Source organism: Branchiostoma lanceolatum, chromosome 15 (genome assembly GCF_035083965.1).
Source record: "Branchiostoma lanceolatum isolate klBraLanc5 chromosome 15, klBraLanc5.hap2, whole genome shotgun sequence".
Taxonomy (NCBI): domain Eukaryota; kingdom Metazoa; phylum Chordata; class Leptocardii; order Amphioxiformes; family Branchiostomatidae; genus Branchiostoma; species Branchiostoma lanceolatum.
The window spans coordinates 5868915-5893030 of NC_089736.1; the positions used below are offsets into that span (position 1 = coordinate 5868915).

At 40.3% G+C, this 24116-nt stretch overlaps 2 protein-coding genes across 7 annotated transcripts; one reads left to right on the forward strand and one right to left on the reverse strand.

The window, feature by feature from the left end:
• Nucleotides 1-113: 113 nt before the first annotated feature.
• On the forward strand, nt 114-7342 carry LOC136420896 (cell division control protein 6 homolog). The gene is made up of 11 exons (XM_066408013.1): nt 114-248; nt 588-793; nt 1523-1870; nt 2300-2499; nt 3051-3223; nt 3615-3721; nt 3885-4024; nt 4892-5069; nt 5557-5777; nt 6010-6150; nt 6414-7342. The coding sequence occupies exons 2-11, from the start codon at nt 589-591 to the stop codon at nt 6504-6506; spliced, it is 1806 nt and encodes a 601-aa protein (XP_066264110.1). The 5' UTR covers nt 114-248; nt 588; the 3' UTR covers nt 6507-7342.
• A 448-nt stretch (nt 7343-7790) lies between these two features.
• LOC136420894 (armadillo repeat-containing protein 8-like) lies at nt 7791-23063 on the reverse strand. 6 transcript variants are annotated; one of them, XM_066408009.1, is made up of 20 exons: nt 22910-23063; nt 19579-19652; nt 18996-19067; nt 17719-17861; nt 17184-17281; nt 16717-16809; nt 16407-16487; nt 15910-16137; nt 15095-15295; nt 14709-14804; nt 14302-14384; nt 13732-13813; nt 13164-13250; nt 12752-12844; nt 11832-11858; nt 10982-11131; nt 9663-9773; nt 9229-9397; nt 8460-8553; nt 7791-8062 (listed from the first exon to the last, which is right to left on the reverse strand). In XM_066408009.1, exons 1-20 carry the CDS (start codon nt 22952-22954, stop codon nt 8032-8034), a joined length of 2058 nt encoding a protein of 685 aa, XP_066264106.1. In that variant the 5' UTR covers nt 22955-23063; the 3' UTR covers nt 7791-8031. The 6 variants fall into 6 exon arrangements, with proteins under 6 accessions (XP_066264106.1, XP_066264105.1, XP_066264104.1 ...); XM_066408008.1 differs by having other exon boundaries at nt 9663-9758; nt 16386-16487; XM_066408007.1 differs by having other exon boundaries at nt 16386-16487.
• Between the last annotated feature and the right edge of the window lie 1053 nt (nt 23064-24116).

A 24116-nucleotide genomic window follows, 5' to 3' on the forward strand; every position in this document is an offset into this window, starting at 1 on the left:
TTTAAATACCAACAGCGCGAGAACGAAACTAGCCAATCAGAAGGCAGATATGTAAATGTTATTGAAGAAACTGACCAATCACAGTGGGAATTTCCGAAAGTTGGCGCGCTTTTTGCAGGTATTTCCCGCTCTCAGCTGTAGCCAACACACAAGCTAAATTTTGGCGGTACGAGGCGGTGTATGATCGATTTTGTGAGCAAAATCGACGGATTTACGCATTAGAGAAGACCTCAAACAGTGCTGATCAGGTAAGTTGAAGTGTCTGGTGTCCATGGAAGTTGATTTTTAAGAAAATAGACGTCTAATTTGAGTGTACGAGGAGCAATATTGTGCGAGTATCTTGTAAGATTTTTCAGGGCTAAGATAATTTTCTATTTGCATGTTCTTGAGCAAATATTATATTTTCTCATCGCTGAACTAGCTTTACCAGATAATTTTCTTAAAATTTTCTGTGAAAATCTTGTTGTTTTTCCATTTTGCGTCAGCTATGCAAAAATCGGTGCTTGCATTTACAAATTATGTTGTTTTAGTCCTATGTGTGAAAATGGCGCCAAGCCGGGTTGTGAAAAAAAAAATTTTCTTCACAGGATGGCTAGCAAAGCCCAGACCACGATCTCTTTCCAATGCCGAAAGACCCGATCACAGACGAAGAAGAAGCAGATCGTTCTAGATGAGAAGCCTTCCCGGACTCGGCGGACACGGCGTGGAGGGACCGGGGCCTCCCTGGAAAAAACTCGGGCGGACCCCCTACCCAAGCCCGAGCGCCCTCCCCTCTCTCCCCGGAAGCGTCCTTGTAAGTTTAATTTTCTAAAAATTTTACCCTTATCATAATCAAGACTACACTAATCTACCATAACACATACCATAACAATATTCCTTAATGTTGGAAAAAAATCCATTATGTAAATTATTTTTCTCACATTTTACATTGAGGAAGACCTCCTATTGTTAATATTTATTGTAAGGCTTCTCACCTTGTTTGTGTGTCTGTTTTAATGTTGTCTAACATTACAGACAGTCTACAGGTATAACACATGAATTGAGATGCAAATTAATGTTTCTGTTCTCAATTAGGCACCTAGATTGAGAGGACCCCTAAAATAGATTCCATTGCGTAGTACAAGTTGTCTTGTTGGCTTATCCTAAAACCCCAATGATTCGATTCAGTTATGCATATCAATACATACTGTTCACCATATAAAAATTTGTCTACAACATTTCTGTCCCTTTAGTCAGACAATACGGAAACGCAGTTGTATAGACCTACCAACGGGCCATATTATTTTGAATGCGTTGTAAATATTGTAAGAAACCACATTACGTACATGATACTGTACATTTGTATACTTTGATGTAGGAGAGGTTTTTTTTTGTGGAAACATTTCTGTAGTACAGTAGTAATATATTGGCAATGCACATTTGCGGTGGCTTGAATTTGAGATAGAAAGGACACCAAGAAAACATCGAAAATAAAACCACCCAATATTTGAAGACTTACATTACTTAACATTTCTTTTCGCAGCTGACAACACTCCTAGAGACAACTCGCCTTCAATATCGTTGAAATGTTGCCCCAGTCCGACCAAACGCAAGAAGGAGAACCAACCAGAGCAAGCCTTTACGCACAAAACCATCCCAACTACACCAACAAAGACCCTTCCACGTCCCAACATACCATCCTCACCATCTCCGCTAAAGATGACGTTATTGAAGAAGGAATCCCTGTGTCCAATCAGTCGGTCGGGGGCCAAGAAGAGACTAGCATCACCAGAGAGACGACACCAGTCTCCCACGTCTCCATGGAGACAGTCGCTACGGACACCATCGCCACGGAAACAAGCCACATCCTTGAGGTTACAAAGACAAGATGGTGAGTCGGCAACTATAAATTTTGATCTCATTATTTTGTATCTTGGAATAGAATTGGTAATATGAATCATAACTACCTGCACAGTGAAAAAGACATGAGGTTTGTAGGTATGGAATATCATAACTGGATGAAATTGAAAAAGAAATGTTTTACGCACACAAATGTCTGATCCCCTGTCCATGACCATGGCTTTGAGATCATCTGCGATGTGCAAAATAAACCATGTGGAAATTATACTTTGTTGTTGTGGCTACATAGTAATGCCTTGGCAACTATAAGTACTTTTTCCATACAAGTTACTATGTCAAAATTTCAGATATAGAAAACAAGCATAGCTCCTACAGTTGCAATATGCACCTAGATTTATACTGTTCTTTGTACCATAAAACACAAAATGTTTACTAATCACTCTTATAAACTGCGTTTCAGCCACCCCCTACCAGAGTGCTAAGAAGGCCCTCCACACGGCTGTCCCAGACTATCTGCTGTGTCGTGAGAAGGAGACCAAAGTTATCACAGATTTTCTGGAGGAACACGCTTCCAAACAGCAGCCTGGCAGTCTCTACATCTCCGGGGCGCCTGGTACTGGGAAGACAGCGTGTCTTACACATATCATGAGGAATATGAAGGTATGTGATCATCTTTTTAAGAATCGTCTTCAGAACTTTTTCATTGTCTTTTCATCAATTCATGAATTTTTTCAGTTTTATATTCAGTGTTTGTAAACATCTGTATCTGTGTAGCCAACATAACCGCTCTTCGGCATAGCACACCAGTTTCACAAGCAATGAAAATGTTATAAAATCATGTTCTCCTCATTTCTGCATCTATAGAAAATTGTGCTTGTAAAAATTACAATGTCTTTATGTTTAGTTCAAATATGATGTTGAAAATACCAGTGTCCTGATACATTTCAGTTTTACACTGAATTTGTTAAACATTATTTGTTGGATCACTTCAGCGAAATCTCTACTTGCAGCAAGTTGCAGGCCCTAATATTTTCAGGACCTTAATTGGAAACATTAATTTACCTAGGCCATATATTAAACTGAATGGAGTAGTTATGTGTAGTTAGTTATTCTATAGAAATATTGTTAGCTGTAAATATTGGTTTCTGCTAGAAGCAAACTTGAATTTAAAACTGTGCTCTTCAATTTGTGACTTTGTGTCTTTTCTTTAGGAAAGTCTTAAGTCCACTAAGATGATCTTTGTGAACTGCATGGCTGTGAAGAACGCTCAGGGAATCTTCAGTAAAGTCGCCAGTGAACTTAGCCCCACCTCAACCACTCCTCGTACCGCTAAGGACGCCTCAAGGCTCCTTGAGAAGCAGTTCAAGTCCAAGGGACCTATGATGTAAGGAACCCTCTTTCTTGGCTCAACTACTTGTTAATCAAACACATGTCTTATCTATATTTGAAAGTTTGGAAGCTGGTACACTAACCATATATCCTCCATATTCCTCTTGGGTACAGTAAGTGAATAAGTATTCTTTTAAAGCTTTTCCTTTCTTTATATCCATTGCCATGTGTTTTAGATTTGATGTCCGTGATCTAATTAATTATGATTCTGTTTTGTCCAATCGGAATCTTTGACAGTGACATAATCATTTATGGTACATGTACTGTTTGGTGTCCAATCAGAATCCTTGTCAATGTTCTAATCATTTATGATACTATTTTGTTGTCCAATCAGAATCCTTGTAAGTGTTCTAATCACTAATGGCAGTATTTTATTGTCCAATCAGAATCCTTGTACTGGACGAGTTAGACTCTCTGGACAGTAAAAACCAGGAGGTTTTGTACACCATGTTTGAGTGGCCAACCCTGCCCAAGTCTAGACTCATCTTGATTGGTAAGTCCACACCTCTTTTAGACTAATTAGAAAAACTTTACTTGATGCTAATTTTTCGGTGCCTAGGAAGGTTTTAGAATCCTAAAGTGTTTCTTCACTTGTTTATTTGAACCTTTGCACAGTTTGTCTGATTTTGAAGATTCTTTAAATCCTTTTCCTGCAGGAATAGCCAACGCCCTGGACTTGACAGACCGCATCTTGCCCAGACTGCAGTCCCGTCCCAAGTGTCGACCCCAGCTCCTAAACTTCGAACCCTACTCTAAGGACCAGCTGGTCACTATTGTACAGGACAGACTACACAAGGTATGGTCATCATCTCATAATGTACTAGTAGTAGTTAACCTGTAGCACATTGACGTAGCCGTTTGGCACCCCATTCCTTACTAGTTACATAGTTAGGCAGCAGGGAGAAGGTTAAGTCCTGGCCACATTGTCGAAAGCTTGGGTTGTATTTGTATTGAAATTGTAGCCTCCACCAGGCAAAAAAAGGAATAATTGGCTAGTAAAGGTATATATCTCTCCCTGGCTTGCAAATGAAACCCTGTTGTGGCCAAACTTCCCTGTCAAATATACTCCCTATAGCTGGCATAGTTAGTCTGGTCTGGAGACTAAAGAAGTTGTACACCAGTTGCTAGTAGCTTGTTTTTCTGAAGTTGAATAAGACTTTTGATATTGTCTGCACACAATGTCTGATCCCCTGCACGTGACCATGGCTTGGAGATCATCTGCAGTGTGCAAAATAAACTATGTGGAAATTGTTCTTTATTGTTGTGGCTACTTTGCAATGCTATGGCAATTATAAGTACTTTTTTCATACAAGTTTTCATACTTTGTTTAAAGCGGGATAGTATTTGTCCTCTACATACCTTCCAGTTCTCTTTTTAAATGGTGCATTATACGGTAAATTGTGAAATATTCGCAGTGGCTTTATTTTCATGGTTTGATGACAATGAATAAACTTTTCCATAGTACAACTGCAGTACTACAGAATTGTTTCAACCATAAATGTTAACTTCATTTACTTGCTGTCGGAAAATAAGACCACGGCAAAGATACATGAATTTACAGTACATGTTACCTCACAAGTGTCAAAACTACTACACATCCCTCCCCACAGTAGATATTATATTAATGCTTAACTTTTTGCTGAACTATTTTCCTCATTTTTAGGCCACAGCAGAGGGAGCGCCAGTGTTGGAACCAATGGCGGTCCAGTTCTGCGCCAGGAAAGTGTCGGCCGTGGCGGGGGACGTGCGGAAAGCGCTGGACATCTGCAGACGAGCCGTGGAGATGGTCGAGTCGGATGTCAGAAGCCAGGCGGTACTCAAACCCTTGTCTCCCATGAAAGGTACAAACAAAACTTTACATTCCAGGTAGTGTGTGTAGTTCAGTTGTTAGTGACTGTGCCTTTGGATCAAGAAGTCTTGAGCTTGAATCCCAGATGTTGTCGCTATCCTGACATGCATGCTAAGCGTATGTAAAGCATACGTAGCATCTGTCACAGGAAGTGGAAGATTAGCTCAAATATTTATTGAGTTCATTGAGCTTAACTTGTTCGAGATCACTTTCATAAAAGTTTGATGAGAAAATTACCTACAGTTTGGATAAGTAACCTATATATTTTACTTTTGCTAAGTTATCAAAACTATATACAGTATGTTGCATTTTGCAACTAAGTGTGGTCCTGGTTTGTGGGGGTGTTTCCAGTTTACAAAAAGTCAGAAATCTGTTTTCATGTTGGTGTTTAGTTAAACTGTAGATCTCTGTATTCTTTCATGGTTGGATTGACGTGTGTTATTTCATGGTTGGATTGACACGCGTTCATTCCCCCATAGGCTCTCCCGCGAAAAGTCCAAGAAAATCGCCTAAGACCCCCGTGCCGAAGAAAGTGGGCCTGTCGCACATCGCGAGCGTGGTGTCGGAGGTCTACAGTTCACGGATGGTTGCGTCCAACACGAACCAACAGCAGACCTTCCCGCTGCAACAGAAACTCGTTGTCTGTACCCTACTGCTCATGCTCAAGTCTGGCAAGACGAAGGAGATCACTCTTGGGAAGGTAATTATGGCTCCGCCCCTGAGGTATTGCCAAAACAAGTGTTGATCATGTTGATCTTCAATGCTTAGTTGTAGCCCATTTTTGTGAAATACATGTATCCAAATTTAGAAACAAAACATAAAACACCAGAGTAGCTTGGTAATTTTGTAGCTTTGTCCTTTAAATCTATTAATAAAAGAAGCCAAACATGAGAAACTATAAAATAACAAGTATCTCTTTCCCTTCCCTATAGCTACATGAGGTCTACAGTCGCATATGCAAAAAGCGTCAGGTCGCCAACGTAGACCAGTCGGAGTTTCTGTCGCTGTGTACGCTCATCGAGACCAGAGGTATCCTCACTCTCAAGAAGGCAAAGGAGGCCAGAATGACCAAGGTAAAAACAATAACCAAATTATTATGGATAACAAAAAGTTGGTAATAGAATGTAGGCAAAAGTTTGCAAGAAAACTTGATGTGCAGATCATTTTACTTTCCGTTTCCTAAGTTGTCAGTTTTAAAGTGTTCCAGAGTAGATTATTCCTGTTAGCAAGATAAAAACAGCTTAAGTAACCTAGTTTTCAATAGGCTAGAGAAATTGCTTCTTCCCAGAGGTGTTGCCATAAATTTTCTGACCTGAAGTGACCTCTGTTTTTCCAGGTGTCTCTGAGAATGGAGGAAGCAGAGCTGGAGTTTGCTCTACAGGACAAGGTGCTGATGTCATCTATACTGAAGGAAGGCATCCCGACATGAAGCCATAACAAAACTCGAAATAGATATGTTATGGGCGTAGTAGGCATTGCTATCTTCAAAGTATTGTCAGCTGTATATTCTAGTTCATGGTATGATACTTTGTGGATAGTATGTCAAGTTGAAGGCCCTGGTCATTCTCTATGTATTGCCAGGGGCGTTCAACTTTGATATATTACCCACAATACATCACTCTGCACATGAGCACTTCATACCATGAAGTAGCTTATTGTAACAGTTCAAGAAGTAACAATACAATTCTGTATCCTTTCCATTGGACAATTTTTGAGAGAAAATGTTTTCACCTGTTATGTCTTCAAACAATGAATGATAACAATGCATCTTTTTCGAAGCCATCTTCATACAAAAATGTCCTTGGATAGAAGTAGCCAGACCTGGGCCATGTTCGTAGGTGCAATAAGGCACAGGGACAACTTCTTTTGATATGATATTAAACTGGTTTCTCAGGGCAGTATTTTCTATTCTCACACATTTTTAGAAGTTACTAGTTGTTTCAAAATCAGTGCTGCTGTTTATAGTACTGTTCAAGTGCAGTTCAAGTAGTCAATTTTGTACAGTATTAAGTAAACATGTTGGAATACACTTAGTTAAAAGCTGCTTAAATTCAATGTTTTCCTGTGTGTTTACTATGTGTCAATGTAATTGAAGACTTAGCTAGGACATTGTAAATTGATGAATGAATCACATGTACCACTGCCAGTGAATTCTTGCAATTTGATTGTATGTTTTGTCTGTAAAGTTGTGTCTTTGTGACATTTGTATAGGGCAACATTAAAATGTCTGCCATTGTTCTTCATGAATAAATTGTAAAAAAACTACCCACATTTTCTGTGTCTCAGCATTGTGTGAGTCTGGAAGCTCTGTAAGCCAATGTTTATTTGATTATATGGATGACATCCGAGTCAATTCAGGTCCATTTCTAAAGAAAACAGCCATACTGTAAATCGTATAAAGCAGCTGCCTCATGAGAATATACATGCTGTAAATTGCAACAAAAAAATTTTGGAAAATGTATACTTATGTTGTAAAATGCCAAATGTAAAATGCCAAAGTAAATTCCGACGTCAAAGAAAAAGTGTTGAAGAAATGAAGTATCTACATTTTGGGATACTAGTACAATCTTCCTGACCACAGATTTCATAATGAAGGCAATTTTTTTTTAGTCGTACACTTGCATCAGTTTTCGGATCCCCAGAGGATGTTATTCATATAATCAAATCAACAAGGCCTAAGGTACAATACAAGAAACAAGACATGTAAACAATGTTTAACCAAGCTTTTGACAGACTTTAATTCCTAGTATGCAGGAAAAACATTTACACTTGAGGACAGCATTTTCTCTAGTTATGTGCATTGTACAGATTCCTCTTTTTCTGATTTTTAAGTTCAACAACATGGAAGATTCCAAGGGTTTAGACGGCTAAAACAACTATGTAGATTCAGTCTCTGGCCATGGCGGGCTTTTACAGATCTCAATTTTGGCAAGCTAATTGTAGACTCAGCTGATTCAAGTGAACTGCTGCAAGGCTGTCTTCACCCTGGAAAACAAAGGAAAACATTGATACATGTATACAGAAAGGATAATTAACTTTCTACACTTGTCATTCCAAAGAATGACTTTCTGTACTGTAGTAGTCAATACACCTCTAGCAAAAGACTGGGAAAAAGGGTTGAAACTTTGCATATGAATAAGCCTTTTCATGGTTCCAACTGCACATGTGCAATGAGATGCATTGTGGGTAACATGTCAAAGGTGAAGGCCTCTAACATGTAAGCACTTCTTATCTTGACCATGCGGATGCCTGATAAATGTCCAGATGTGTTTTGTTTATGTCTCACGTGCCTTCAACTTTGACAAATTACCTACAATGCATCTCTTACTGCATGAGCAGTTGGAATCATGAAGTGGCTTATTTGAACAGAAAGAAGACTTACTTGTCAAACAGTACAGTATCACTGGAACTCAGCAGCTGTTGCAACAGTTTCTGTACCCCCATGTCTCGTAGCTTCATCTGACGCTCCAAGGCTCCTGTAGAAAGGATAAATAGTTTCTCACATTTCTAAATGTGGCCATGCAACGCTCTACACTGAATTCAGAAGTACCCCCTGCGTATTATGCTAGAATCAAAGTAAAATGCAAAATTTTGTCGCAACCCTACGAATGACATTTATAAGGCGGCTTTCCCTACGAATTACGGGAAATAAAAATAAGTTGCCTACGCTTTGTGGAAAAGAGCATGTAGACCCTCTTTCACCCCTGGAAATCTCAAATCTGATGTGCTCATACGACCGGTGCAGTGGCCTAGGGTGTAGAGTGTTCACCTTGCATTCAGAAAGTCGGGGTTCAAACCGGTACATACTGCTTTCTCTGCTTAGCATTCAGCACTTATGAGAATGAGTATGGAAGTTGTACACATTCTGCTTACTACCAGTGGACTAGGCACACCTGCTGTAGAGGCTTATGTGGCCCAAGGGCTATAGAAACGGAGATGGGCACCGCTCCAAAACACCAAAATCTTAACTTTTAATGGTGATCATGCATGGATATCTGTACACTTTGAAAAGACATTTCATAACAATAACATTCTGTGAAGAAAAATTTCAGATGGGACGGTAATGGAAAAATCTCCCTAATCTTTTAAATGTTTGGCGCAACCCTATCCAACGTTGGCTTGTACCACCCTAAAATAGGGGTGTTCCTTACCTTCTTCCTCGTTCCAGACTAGGTTGGAGATACAGAAGGTAGCGGCGATCTGAAGTCGTACGTTAGCGTGGATCATGTAGTTGGTGATCTTTTTCAGGACGTCATCGTTCGCCATGATAAAATCCTTGGCCGTTGTGCCGTCTGAGATGTTGGCTAAGATGCACAGAGTCTGGAAATAAAATAAGATGATGCATTCTCCCACTTTGTAACACATCAACCCCCCCAAAAAATTGACCGGGACACATGCCCATACCACTTTAGTTTCCTTTTCAGTTTGCTTGACTCTATTCCGTACTTCAACATTGCTTTCTCTGTATTCTTTTAGCTTGCTTTTCCTAGTTGTTTGTATACTCATTTTGCAGTCTCAAAAACTTTATTTGCAAATTGCAAGGGGTGTATTTTGAGTCCTACAAATAGTAATTTTCAACACAAACCTGTTCCTTGACTTCTATGGTGTGTTCTCCCTCCAGTATCAGTACGATGGCCTGCATGATCTGTTGTCCATGCATCCCCATGATGTGGTCAATGTGCTGGGGAAAAAAACTCTATTGTAAACATTTAGAAACAAGAAATAAAAGATCTCTTGGACTATTCCTAGTTTTTGTGAATTTTTTGTTTTATTCATTAGGCTACACCAAGTAATTTTTATGGATGACGTCCGCGCGCGCATTGATTTTGGTCTGTTCCCAGAAAAAAAAACAAGAAATTCCGCTGCCTGTAACTATGACCAAGGAGTTCCTTTTTGATATACTATGTTTCTGCAGGCCTGCAAAATCAATGGGATATGGAAAGAAACAGGACAGGTTAACAACTGCTGTTCAACTTCAACTGATTTATTCAAATTGTTGCTGTTTTCCTGATGAATAAAAGAATTGTTAGTTGTTACAATGTGTTCTCTCATTCAATTTGTGTCCTAACATGCGTCATCGACTATTATATTTCAAATCTAGGCATCTTGTTTTTTTCGGCCCTTCTTGTGTTTTTTTTGCGCTCTCGCATTAGATTTAGGGTCTCCAAAGGACGTCATCCATAAAAATTACTTGGTGCAGCCTTACTGTGAATTTGTCACTACTAGTAATTTTTTCTAAGGCAACAGACATGAATAAAGCAAGACTGAAAATGAGATAACCTATTCTGGGACCTTTGACCTAACTTCTTGTCAATGTCCACCAATGCCTGGTACTGTATGTGGAAACCAGCCACTCTACTGCATTTAAATAACTAGGCACACGGATATCATCCATAAAACTTACTTGCTGTTGCCTTATGCTTCGGTTCCAATTAAAAAAAGGGGCCCTGACGGGTAGTTGACAGGATGTTTTTTTGCACTTTCGGGCTTGACCCCTATGCGGCCCCATGGGACACCCTGCGTCTGTGGGTTATTTTGGGGCCGGCCGGGACCCCGAATCATTTTATCTCGGACTTAAAATCTACGCGGGAGCCAGTAACAAGTAGATGATGTTAGCTAATCGTGCAAACACCGGAAGGTACCCCCCAGTACCCGACAGTTCCACCGAGACAAATTTCTGGCTTAGGGGCCTGGCCAGGACTACACCCCTAACGTGCACTGGTGAAAATGGGGCTGCAGCATTTTTTTTCCATGTTTTTTTCCATGTACTTTATTTCAAACTGTTTACAGAATGTACAGCTTTTGTATACATACATGCATTATTAAGTGTATCAAATCTCCACATTTACTTTCTGCTTTTGATCGTGATAAATTAGGGCGGGAGCATTAGCATTAGTTCCTTACAGGTTTGTTGGACAGAAGGTTCCTCAGGAGTCCGAGTGTTTTCATCAGGACATTGACATCAGGATCAGACAGCAGTTTGAACAGCTGATCGGTCCCCAGTGCCGCCAGGATCTGACTCTTCACCTTCTGCTCCGCCTGGAAGGCCATATTCTGTACAGGGACAACAGAAGGGACATTTAACACTCACTGTTGTGGAAACATAATGCAACTAATGTATAAGCTGGTTCATAGTTTGAACTGCACATTCGCAGTGTGATGCATAGTGGTAATAATTCAGTTGAATAATAAGTTGAAGGCCCCAGAGACATAAACAAAACACATCTAAAATCATCAGAAATTAATAGAAAATAAATACTACTAGTAAATGAAAATCTAGACATCTAGCATGGTCTAGACAAGAAGTGTTTACAAGTTCTGGGCCTTCACCTTTGACCTTGAACATGGGCAATTCAAACTGTGAACTGGCTTATTAAAAGATGCCTATTTTTCATCAATCTTTAACTAACATGACATGATCTGGAAAAAAAGGAATACATTCTATGCTACCCCAGCTAATGTTACACTACTTAATGCTTTGTTCATTACTCATGCAGATGTATGTAAATGTATGCAACCTGTTCTAAAATATATGACTAATAGTTGATGCTACAGGCTATTTAGTCTGTGATTAATCAGATTAACTACAAATGTCTGCAGAAGCTTGTTGCTCTAGTCATTAGTTTCTGCTTAAGCGTTGTATGTTGGAGGACCATGCTTTGTAAGTAAACTGTACAGTATGCGCCTTGGCATTGGAAGGGTTAATGTTCCTGTGCCCCCCACCCCCACCCATTAGAATTATTGGACTTATCACCTTGGTTTCCACTTGAAATGCCATGTTCTGAAACAAACAGATCAAAGGGGTTTATGGAACACATCTGGGGAAGTCAAAGGTCACAGCGCAGTACTAGAGGTCAGGGTCAAAGGTTAATGTTAGAGGTCATACATAATACACTCATTTGGAGTTATTTGTGCTAAGTGCTGTATTTGTATATGACAGAAATGAAAATATATACCCAATAAACCAATTTTCATGTCTGTCTTAAAATAATGTTGTTAAAGAATGGGTATTAGTGATTATCATTAAATTGATCAGAACCTTACATGCAAATGCCTCTAAAGTGGTGACTATGCTGTGTAATATGCAAATTAGTGGTGCAAAATATTCCATATTATAAATTTATATGTTTTGACACATACCAGTTACTTTTAGAGTGTCAGGGTGCAAAATACTTGCCAAATCTTTTTAGTGTTCAAATCACACTCTAAAACATAACTTGTTTATAAGTTTAATTTGGCTGTATCAAATCACACCAATAAGCCGATTCACAGTTTAAACTGCGCATGCAAAGTGAGATTCATTGTGGGTAATATGTCAAAGGTGAAGGCCCCTAACTTGTAAACAGTTCTTGTCTACACCATGCTTAAAACCATGTCCAGATATGTTTTGTTGATCATAACTTAATGTCTCAGGGCCTTCAACTTTGACATATTACCCACAATGCATCTCTCTGCACATGCGCAGTTTAATTCATGAATCGGCTTATTCTGAGTAGATGGTTACTTGTAATACCTCACAATTATTAGACTACAAAATTTCAAAGTGTTTATCTTTTTTAACTTGCAATTTCAGTTTTCAATACTAAATTTATGTTACCAGGTTGGTACATGTATGTTGCACCCTTGCTAGTACTGTTATGAACTTGTTTGTTTGTTTGCTGTTTGTTTTCATACCATGAGCGCCCAGATCCCATTCAGTCGAAGAGCCGGATCATCTCTCTTGGTCAGATCACACAGCAGATCCACAGCTCCGGATTCCAGCATAGGCTGTGATGAAATTAAGAGTCACCTTTGTCACCTCTGCGTAGGGAGGTATTGTTTTCGGTGTGTCTGTTTGTGTTTCAGCTGTTATTTCCATAGAATAATTTCTATGCTATACATATGCACGCCTCACCGTACAGCATGTAAATAGTGTGGGTTGTAACACAAAAAGGACTACTGGTATTTAACCTTTCTTCATTAAACATTTTTCAGTCAGAAGCTCTGAGCACAAAAAAAGATAATGTCACACAGATAAGTGCACATTTCTGTACAAGGTTCTAAAAACCAGAGGAAAGATCTGTAAAACATGTCTGTATAGTGATACCTCTTTGCTAGGAGAAAACTCCAACAGTAGGTTGCACAGGGTTGAGGAGGCCACTGTCAACATGTCGTCATCAGCATTCTGTAAGAGCTACAGGGAAAAAACAACATTTTGTTATTTATCGGCACTTTGTTTGTTTGTATTACATATCTGGTAAACAACCTCATGGCGTAACACACCGAAGAGTAAAAGCACAAATTGAAGAGTATACCCGGATAGATTAAATTGATCTATTCACACTGGAATGGATCCCTAAGAAGTTGCCTTCTAATCTTAAGAAGATTGTCTGCGCCAGCCGACTATAGTATAAGTTAGGAGAGTCATTTCTTCTTGGATGCAACCACAGACCCAAACTGGATCTAGAATAGGATGGATTGCAGGCTACTCCCAACCCAGCGCCGACCTTGGTTGGGGAGTGGTTGGAGTCAAAGTCGTGGGAAGGTCCTGTGGGACAGTGTTTAAGGAGATTCCCCCAGATTGCACAGGTAGAGAATCCTTTCAAACACTCATGGATTCATATCTGTATTTTCTAAATTCAATGACTTGTTCCTTAGACCAGGGAGATGCTTACTTTCATGAGTGGTTTCCACACAGCGTGGTCCTGGAAACTCGTTCTCAGCTGCTGAACCGATCTGGACAAACTGTGGAGACATCTGTGGAGAAAATGTCAATCAATCAATCAATCAATCAATCAATCAATCAACCAGCGAATCAAATGGTTTATTGATAAAAACACATAACAGCAGATGAGGCCTGAACTGTGGCTTCTTGCACATATAGTAGTAGTATGTGTATTGATCTTTTTCCTGCAGAATACTGTAGTCTGGCACCCGTTAATACTAGTAAAACGACTGGCATTTGAATATTTGCCCAAAATACAGACAACAGTCACATGGTCCCGGTAACAGCATAGTAACGGGGTTCGAACAAGCATTTGGACGTTAGACGGCTTCTGTTAAATATTTGACTCCTGAAATAATGCAGAATGTCAGGACTAAACGTTTGAATAGGAGAGGGGGCCAGACTATTTTGCATAAATGTGATTTGCATAAACATGACCGTAGGAGCAAACCAGAACTAGAATAGGAAGGATTCAAGCCTAATACAATTTAACAATCCCAGAAAAACAAAGGTACCTTACCTGACTGCTGCCAGTCTGACTCTAACTACTGGGTCTGACAGTCCACACACAACATGGTCCATCAGATTCTCTGTCTCGATTATCTGAAAACAAAGAACAATGGCAAATAAAACTGCTTCTTTTTGGCTCTAACAGAACATATATCAGCAAAGTTTCTGCAAAATTCAGGCGTATGAAGCCTGTGTCAGAAAAGATGACTGGCCGACGAGTCTGCAAGCTATAAATTACAGTTTCGACAGTAATTTAGAGATTAGTCAATGTTGGCAGGCCCCAAGCCCCAATGTGATGGGGGTAGATCTTTGGTATTTTTTAATTTGAACAATCTACAAAATGGCAAAAGCTTGTTGTCTGTGTGACAGGGGCTTGAAATCGTCATACAATTCTCTACAGTCCTTATTCTCATCCACCTTCTTCCTGATATCCTCATCGTTGGCTCCCAGTGAGGCGAATGCCATGAGTGCTGCGGCCTTCAGCTCATGGGAGTGCTTCATGTCATAGTCCAGCTGAAATACACAGAAATGGGACATTATCTTCTTCAACTTTGAAACTTTTACTCAAGACTGTCACTTCTAGTAATTTCCGAATACATAAAGGACACAACAAAGCAAGAACAGCTTAAGAATGTAAGTCAGTTCAACGTTTAAACTTTGCATGCTCAACGAGATAAATTGTGGGTGATATGTTAAAGTTGAAGGCCCTGAGACATAAACATATACGTGTATAAAGCAAAAGCTTCAAGCATAACACAAGTACAAAAATTTCTGCATTTACGGTAAATAAGAACGCATCTTACCCGCTTGAGATCCATGACAGTGGTTTGTGTGGAGGGATATCTCAGGAACTCGGACAGAGTCGGGATCAGGTGATCGGAGTAGCTCGCGATCCGCTGCAGTTCCAGATCCACCTCGATCAGGTACGCCAACGTCTCTGCACCCTCGACTCTCTCCTCCAGCGAACGGTCCTTCTTACACATGCGGATCAGTGTGGGGAGGGCCTGGAAACACAGAAAGACAACCACTATTACCATGTATGTTATGGGGATGTCCCTGTGGCTCAGCCTTACAGTTGAGCTCCTGGTTTATACAATTAGTTAGTAACTTGGGGACCCCGGTTCAAGTCCTGGGGTCAAGACATCTTGGTTGGGGCTGCACCTGTCCTTCGGAACGAAGGTAAAATGGAGGTCCTGTGTTGGAGGGGGTGCCTCAAGCATGTAAAAGGGGAGGGGCTAGCAACCCCTCCCTGTAAAAATATACTGTACTATGCTACAGAAACAGCAAGGAAACTTGCTGGTCTATGTGCCACTAGGCACAATAAGGGTCTGAATGAACCATGTAAGTTGTAGTTGCTGTATATCCATCTATTTTTGCAAGACTGAATTTTGCAGCAGGAAGGGAAACGAGGCTTATGCAATGTTTAGAGTTCAAGGTTGAAATAATGAATAATGTAAAACACATTATGACTGCCAAAAATGGTCACATTGGCCAGGTGGTCCTTATGTAGAGGTGGTCACTTGTACAGGCTTAACATTTTAGCACACTGAAGTAGCTGTTTGACACCCAATTCTCTATTGGTTACAGAGTTAGGCAGCAGGGAGAAGTTTAACTGTACCTTGTACACAATTTTGGAGTCCTGGCTGGACAGAGCGTTGGCGCGACACATGTACGTCAGACATTTGGCCGAGCTCATCTGCATCTCCACACTCTTGTCGCGTAGGCACAGCTCCACCAGCAGGTCCGGTAGGGAGCGCTCCGACACGCTGGCCGACGCCACGGCAGACGACACGATCTGGTTCATGTAGGTGATGACGCAGAACACACGGAGCGCTGGCATCTGGACCTGTTACGGTAAAAATACATGTTACAGTGCTCGAAATACTTTTTTATTTTTTGGTTACATACAAAACTGCATGTTGGCAAAAATTCTACATGCAATTTGACAAATTTACATGCAAAAAATAGTCAGTTGAAGACACAAAAGCTCTCAGACAGTATCCCAACATATACAATTTTTACACAAAAAAAAAGATCTGTTCAGCTTTAGCAGCATGAGACTTCCGCCATGGAAACATGATATTTCGTACGTACCCATAATCTATGAGAACACACCTTGTACATTTTCGAGGCCAGAAGAGGTGCCAGGGACTCAATGACTCCATTGCTGTACAGAAGGCCTTGGTGTTCAGAGGTCTGGAAAGTAACATTATGTATTAGACCACAGCAACACATTGACCCAGAAAAAAACAGCCTTATTTGCTTGGAAATTTTACAGACAAGTTTGTAATGATTTGTAAAATGCATTTGATGAAAAATAACAAACCCTACAAATTATATAGACATACATGTCAAGTATTGCATTTCTTTAATTTGATTATATGAAGGGCTAAGTTAATGACTTGGTACATTTTGACACCCATACCTTGCAACACTGAGCCAGGATACTGCAGATGCACTCCTGTGTTGTTGGGGACTGTGACACGATGTCCAACATGTGGGGTACAACTCCTGGGTCCTGTACAACAGACATCGACAGTTTACAAATATAATTTACAAGGCTCTATTGGCTCCACTCATAAGGTGCTGCCAAAAACCTTATGAACAGATATGCACATCACATTCACAACATACACATAGCAACATACCAAAACATTGAATTAACACTAAGTTAAATGTCTTCTTGTTTGATATGATTTGTATGCATTCAAATTACATAACCAACTTCACTTTACCGATTAACTTAAGGGGTTATAAAAGTAACATATCGCTTTAGAACTGACCATTAATATTGACTCATTGTTGACCACATTTTGCAACAATAAGCTGCTAAACGGTTTGAACTGTGCATGTAGTGTGATGCATTGTGTGTTATATGCTTACAAGACTTACAGTGTACAGTAGGTCCACAGGAGCGGCCTGACTGGTGAAGATGGACCTCAGACATCTCAGACAGCCTTCCACAAACTTCAGGTTGGAGTTATTCAAACCTACAGGGAACAGAAATACATGTATACGGTAAAGCATCATGCTAACATCTAACAACGTACATGGAGACATACAATGATTACAACTCAAGCTATGAAGAAGTTATTACAATCTGTTTGCTTTTGTTTGTTTCTTTGTTGCATAACCAAGGTTTGATCCACTCACACATGCACTCTTTTTCATAAGTGCAGTGGGTTCTTTAATGCACTCAAGGTGCCGCTCTCTTTAAATACCAGACCTCTTATATCCCATCCATCTTTGACCAAAACAAGGTACTGATTTTTACCTCAGTTGAGTGAGGAAATAGATGTAAAGTGCCTTTCCCAAGGGCACAGCATAGGGGCCTGCCCGAGATTCAAACCCAGAACCTTTAGATTCTAAGTCAACCACCCTAATGACAAATCTACAATATTATACATGAAAGGATTGAACGACTAACATTGCAGCAGAATAGGCACCACTCCACTGTCTACTAGTCTCTTCACGTTTGCCTGTGATCCTTTAGCCAGGCTCCCCAGGACTATGGCTGACTCTGTCCTCAAACCAACCGCTGCTCTTTCATTCTGTATGAACTCCAGAAGTCTGCAACAAAATAAAACAAACAAAAGACAATCGTTAGTGAACAATATAGACTTTCCTACCTTCGACTAGAAATATGGCACTTAATACTTTGAAAACTAGGGGGCCCAAAACTACACCACTTCTTTACATCACAAGCTATCTGCCATCCAAAAATCAAGACCACAGCACGTCCAGGTCAAAAGATACAAAAATTGAAGTTCTGCTGCAGTACCAAGGTCACATACCAGGGGCCCCAAAATCGACCTGGAACTTTGGCTTCACAACACCTGCCAACATACTAAATATCATTGTAATCCATCAAGAGGTTCTTGAGTTATGCTGACTACAGTAGTGCGGAAACACAAACAGACAAAGTTCAGCCTTGTCAAAACAAGGCGGCAGGCGGCTATTTTCACCACCTACTTTCAATTTTGTGCCGGCTACTTTTGTGTAGAATTTTGATAAAAAGCACAACTAAATTTTAGTTACAAAAGTTAAGTTTTATAATGCACATAAAAGTTACCCAGAATATACCAAAAACCATATTTAGGGGGTTTCAATTTACAATTTCTTTAGGGGGAGGCCCCCCAGACCCCCCCTACGGGAGGGGGAGACCGTACCCACCCCCGCGAGCGACTTCTTTGCTCGCATAGGGCCACTACAGGGCCCGCCTGTTACTTTTGGATATTAGCCTCCTACTCTAAAATTGACAAGGCTGTTCAAACAGACAGACAGACAAACAAACACACACACAGACATACCCAAAACTATATCTCCATTTTTCATGGAGATAATAACAATTGAGAGTCATTAGGATACTGTGGATCTTGAAACTTTTGCACTGGCTTTATTTGCACATTTTTTTTGCTCTGAGCTATCCACTGTGAATTCATGACACAGCAAATGTGTCTCCCTTGTATGACTACTGTACTACAGAATTTTTTCAACCGTTATTTTAAAACACAGCAAAAACCTCCCTTTTCCCTTCTACCGTGAAATAAACCACCACAAAAGTAAATTGATTTACAGTACATGTCTTTCTTCTAAACATATTTCTTCTTCATAAACACATGTACAATGTATTCACCAACAAAGGAGTACCGGTAGTGTTTTAGACTGGAAATTACAATGTAGTGTAATGTATATACAACTTACCTGGCCACAACACCCAGTGACATCATGTGAAATTTCTGCTTGTTGTTTCCTATAACTGCATTCTTCAGTTTCCTAAAATCAACAAATGACATAAATGAATAAAGACATTATACAATTTTTTTTTTTTAAAAAGCAACTTTTTGTATGTATTACTCTTAATCCATGAGGGCAATTATGCAAAATATTGCCACAAATTATTGGGATGAAATACCCTTCACTACATATTACGGGAAATTGAAATAGCTTGCCTACGGCTTATGGAAAAGGGGCATGCAGGCCATCGTACAAAGTACAGTAGAGTAGAGGCATCTTCCCGGATAGTTTTAAAGAATGATCTCAGCTAGATGTGCAAAAGTTCCATGGCAAAAGTTAGGTGTGATAGGTAGTTTGGTGTAATATAACCAGCTGCTGCTGCACCACATGCCTGCGAAGCTGGTGTGTTACGCCGAAGGGCGGTTATACCTGGTGTGTAAACCAGATACATCATGTATAGAGATAGAGATACAGAATCTGGTGTGTTTTGCCGAAGGGCGGTTATACCAGCTATATACATGTAGATGCAGATACAGATACATGTACTTACACCACAGAGTGGAGAACTCTGTCCATGTCCTCTCCATACAGGTTCTCCATGTATTCTCGGCCGACCATATCACCCTGAATTAACACAAAAATTTACACAGTTTTACAGAGTCACGGAGATACAACAAAGGTAATTACAAACAAATGGAGGAAGATCTTACAATAGACTGGCATGACACACTAAAAGATCTGAACATTGAGAACACCTGGGAAATTTTCTCCAACTTAGTTACACAAAGTGCCAACAGAAATATACCAAAAGCGAAGCCTACAAACAAAAAAAAGAAAGCTCTCATGGCAGAATAAAGCTGTTAACACAAAACTGAACAACAAACAAAAACACTGGAAAAAATACTGTGAGACAAGGAAACAAGAAGACTACAGAAAATACGCAAAAGCACGGAATCAGGCTAGATGGGCCGCAAGAAAGGCAGTGAAGAAATACGAGAAACAGATGGCCCAAAATATCAAAACAAATGCAAAACTTTTCTGGAAATACGTAAACGCCAAATCAAAAACTCGCTCAGGTATCCCTGACTTGAAGGAAGGAACATCAGTGGCGAGAACTGATCGAGAGAAAGCCAAAGTTCTAAATGATTTCTTTGTCACAAGTTTTACAAGCGAAAATATAGCACACATGCCGAAACCAACTGCCAGGCATTATAATGAAGAATTAACAGATGTCGAAATTAGTCTTGAAGAAGTGAAGCAAAAGCTGAAGAACATCAACCCTAACAAAGCAATGGGTCCTGATAATATGCATCCTAGGCTTTTATATGAGTTTGCAGAGACGTTGGCAACTCCTCTTCAAATAATGTACTCCAATTCCATATACGAAGGCAAAATCCCCAACGACTGGAAAATTGCCGACGTCACACCGCTGCACAAAAAAGGCTCTAGGAATACCCCAGGAAATTACCGCCCCGTCAGTTTGACGTCCGTGGTGTGTAAGGTACTAGAGGGTATTGTTCGGGATGCCATAGTGAAACATATGCGACAAAATAATCTCTTCACGACACACCAACACGGATTTATACCTGGTAGGTCAACAACCACCCAAATGCTGGAATGTATCGATAAATGGACAGAATGGCTAGACAAAGGCCTGCCAGTAGACGCTGTCTACTTAGACTTTCGTAAAGCCTTCGATTCGGTGCCAATCCAGAGATTACTAGCAAAAGTACAAAGTTATGGAATAACGGGCAACATTCTGAGGTGGATTAAATCCTTCCTACAAGGGAGAAGGCAGAGGGTACGGGTAAACGGCACAAGATCGGACTGGGCAGCAGTAACTAGTGGCGTGCCACAGGGAAGTGTGCTGGGTCCGGTGCTGTTCACCTTGTTTGTTAATGATCTACCTGAGACTGTGCAAAGTGACCTAAAGCTTTTCGCGGATGATACGAAAATTTACCGTCCAGTAGCAAAGGTTAACGACTGTGCCGTCATACAGAAAGATCTACATCAACTACAAAGCTGGGCAGAAGATTGGCAGCTGAACTTTCATCCTATGCAGGGATCTCCCCAGAAATATATAGCAGGATGGGGGGAGGTTGCCGGGCAGGTGTGGCGAGGGGGGAGGTCTGGAGGGGGCGCACAACTCTCAAAAGGAGAGCGGATGTTGCCTTTTGCGTTTTTCAGACATAAAGGAAGTTATTTTCTGCAACTTCAGCTTTACACCTGAAATTTCTAGTTTTGAGCAAAATTACAGGCTTTGCTGGGTAAAAATTGGAAAAAATACCCTAACTTTGAAAATCAACAGGATGGAGCTGGGATTAGAACAGGATGGAGGAGCGCCACTGTACCATTCTTTAGGGAGATCCCTGCTATGAAATGTACTGTCATTAGGTTGGGAAAAGGTCATCCTGACTTTGTATATACTATGACGGACAAAGAAGCAAGTACATCTTTGAACTTCAAACAGTTAGAGAAAGACCTGGGTATTATGGTAGATAAGGACCTGAACTTCAGTAATCACGTAGCTGCAATAACAAACAAAGCCAACCAAGTTGCAGGCCTTATGTGGAGAACCTTTGAATTTGTTGATAAAAAAGTATTCTTACTCTTGTACAAATCTCTAATCCGCCCACACTTGGAATACGGGGCACCAGTGTGGTCACCATACTCGTGGAACTAGCCTTCGAGCTCGAACAGGGTTCAAAAGAGGGCAACAAAACGTGTCCCTGGCCTCAGGAATATGACGTATGAGGAGAGACTTACTAGAGTGTTGGACTTACCAACTCTAGTCTACAGGCGTATTAGGGGAGACCTGATCAACACATACAAGTTCATCCATGGAGTGTATGACTTGGAAAGCCCTTTTGACTTGATCGAGGAAACTAGAACTAGAGGACACAGTTTACGTATAAAGAGGAAAACATCTAAATCCAGAAGAGCACACTTCTTCAGCGTCCGGGTGATCCCCTGGTGGAATAGCCTACCCGAGACAGTAGTGGTTTCTCCCAGCATAAACTGTTTCAAGGAGAGGCTGGACAGGCTCATGCGGAAACACAAGGTGTACTTTGACTTCCGAGCTCTAGACAACCCCCACAAACTGGAAATGACTGTGACATAAAAGTGAAGAGCGGCCTAAAATGGAACCAGCCGATTCCTACCTGGCCGAAGAAACTCTACTCTACTCTACTTTACTATTGTGATAATTTCTCCACTCCAATGATCTCATATGTGATGATGTGTAATAAGCCCACTCGTACATTCGAGCACGCATGCGCAGTGTCAAAGGTGCAAATCTACACAATATTATGACAAGACGAGAACTGTTTACAAACCAGGGGCCTTCACCTTTGACACTGCACATGCGTAGTCAAATCTTAGAGTAGGCTTATGTACACAAATCAGTTTTACACAAATATATTTATAATAATCTGCAAAAACATGATGATTCTGACACTGCTAAAATTTTATAGTAGTACCAGCGAAGTTCAAGGGCCTAAGAAAGGCCAATAGGCTACTAGGGCTCCTGTGCATATTTCTTGATTCTAAACCGCGTTTTGTTACTGCCATGTATGTGCATTCAAACGATAAAAGAACAATAAACAACAGTTTTGTCACATGAAATTTTTTTTTTTGTTGTTGTTGTCCTTGTTTAACGTCTATTACTTCGTTAGACATGGTCTCCAGGTGCTGTGCTGGTCGCTAGGTTTCAGTTCTTGTTGATTTCTCGCTAGGTTTTGAGCACTTGGTGACTTGAGGTAGCGTGTTGCTGGATGTAATTTATTATAACTTGTTGATGACCAAAATAACCATGCCCCCCTCCCCACATCCAATAAACAACGAAACAGTCGTTTTAAGAAACAAAAGCCCCAAAAACGTACCGGATACGTGTCGCAGATCATATCACTGGTGTCCATGAGCATCATTAGTGGATTATGAGGCTTCTGTGAAGGACGAAACTTAAGTTTTTCCTCGAGTTTCCCTCGCTGACACTTGCTTGCGCGACTGGTTTATTCGATTTGACAAGAGGGACATAGCACGCTATTTGAGACAAGTATCCATAAACATTTTTACCTCAAAATGTATAACAAAAATATCCTTTTTTCAATTTATTATTTGAAAATAATGTAAAAACATGCGATTCTTATATTTCTAGTCACATATGATGAGTTACATGGTAAATGAATATAGCAGTAATGAGTGAACAAATACAACGCTATGTTTCATTATGAAACAGGGTAAAAGGTTATCAGCTAAGTCTACTTTGAAAAGGGGGATAATGTCGGACGTAAAAATTCTAAATATTATGTGCAAACACATATAATGCAAAGTCTGCGCTGATAATCACCTGAACTTTATATTTAAATACAACTGCAATAATCATTATCTACTATTAGATGTCTTTAAGTAAGTTTTATAAACTTAATATTCACAAAATATACCCTATTTGTTAATGGTCTCTACCACCCAAGGCGACGCGCCATGCGACAAAGTGCATGAAAAACTGTTCCCTCTTCTTCCACCACAATAGGGGAGACTAAAGGGATACAATAAATGGCAGTAATGCATGTAGCCCTATGGGGAAGTTAAGAAAAAGAAGGTGTCATTATCTCAGGAATCAAAACATCAGACTACAATAACTTACCCTCAAATACTAACCAGTTATGTCAACTGTCATCAGATTCATCCCTGACAAATTCTATACGGCTATTCTCCAGATAACCCCCCCTAATCAGAGCCCTTGGATAGGCCCTTCAGGCTTCAAACACCCAGTTGAAGACCATCCCACTATATCAGGGGGGTGCCAAACCCCACAAGGTAGAGAAAGACCATTTATTTCAACTAATTCAGCAAATGCAGAGTCTATCCTACCACAGCCTATCCTATATTGCCCAGATTTCACAAAAAATCCCACCAAAAAGAATTTTCAATGGTTTAAACCATGTTTTTTACTTGGAGTCTCTCATCGTGCGGTCTGGGCGCAGGCGCAATCCCTTTAGTCTCCCCTATTAGAGAAATCAATTTCAGAATTGACAGCTGTCAATCATATCACACAATGCGGGGTAGGGTTGTGAGTTAGAATCCTGA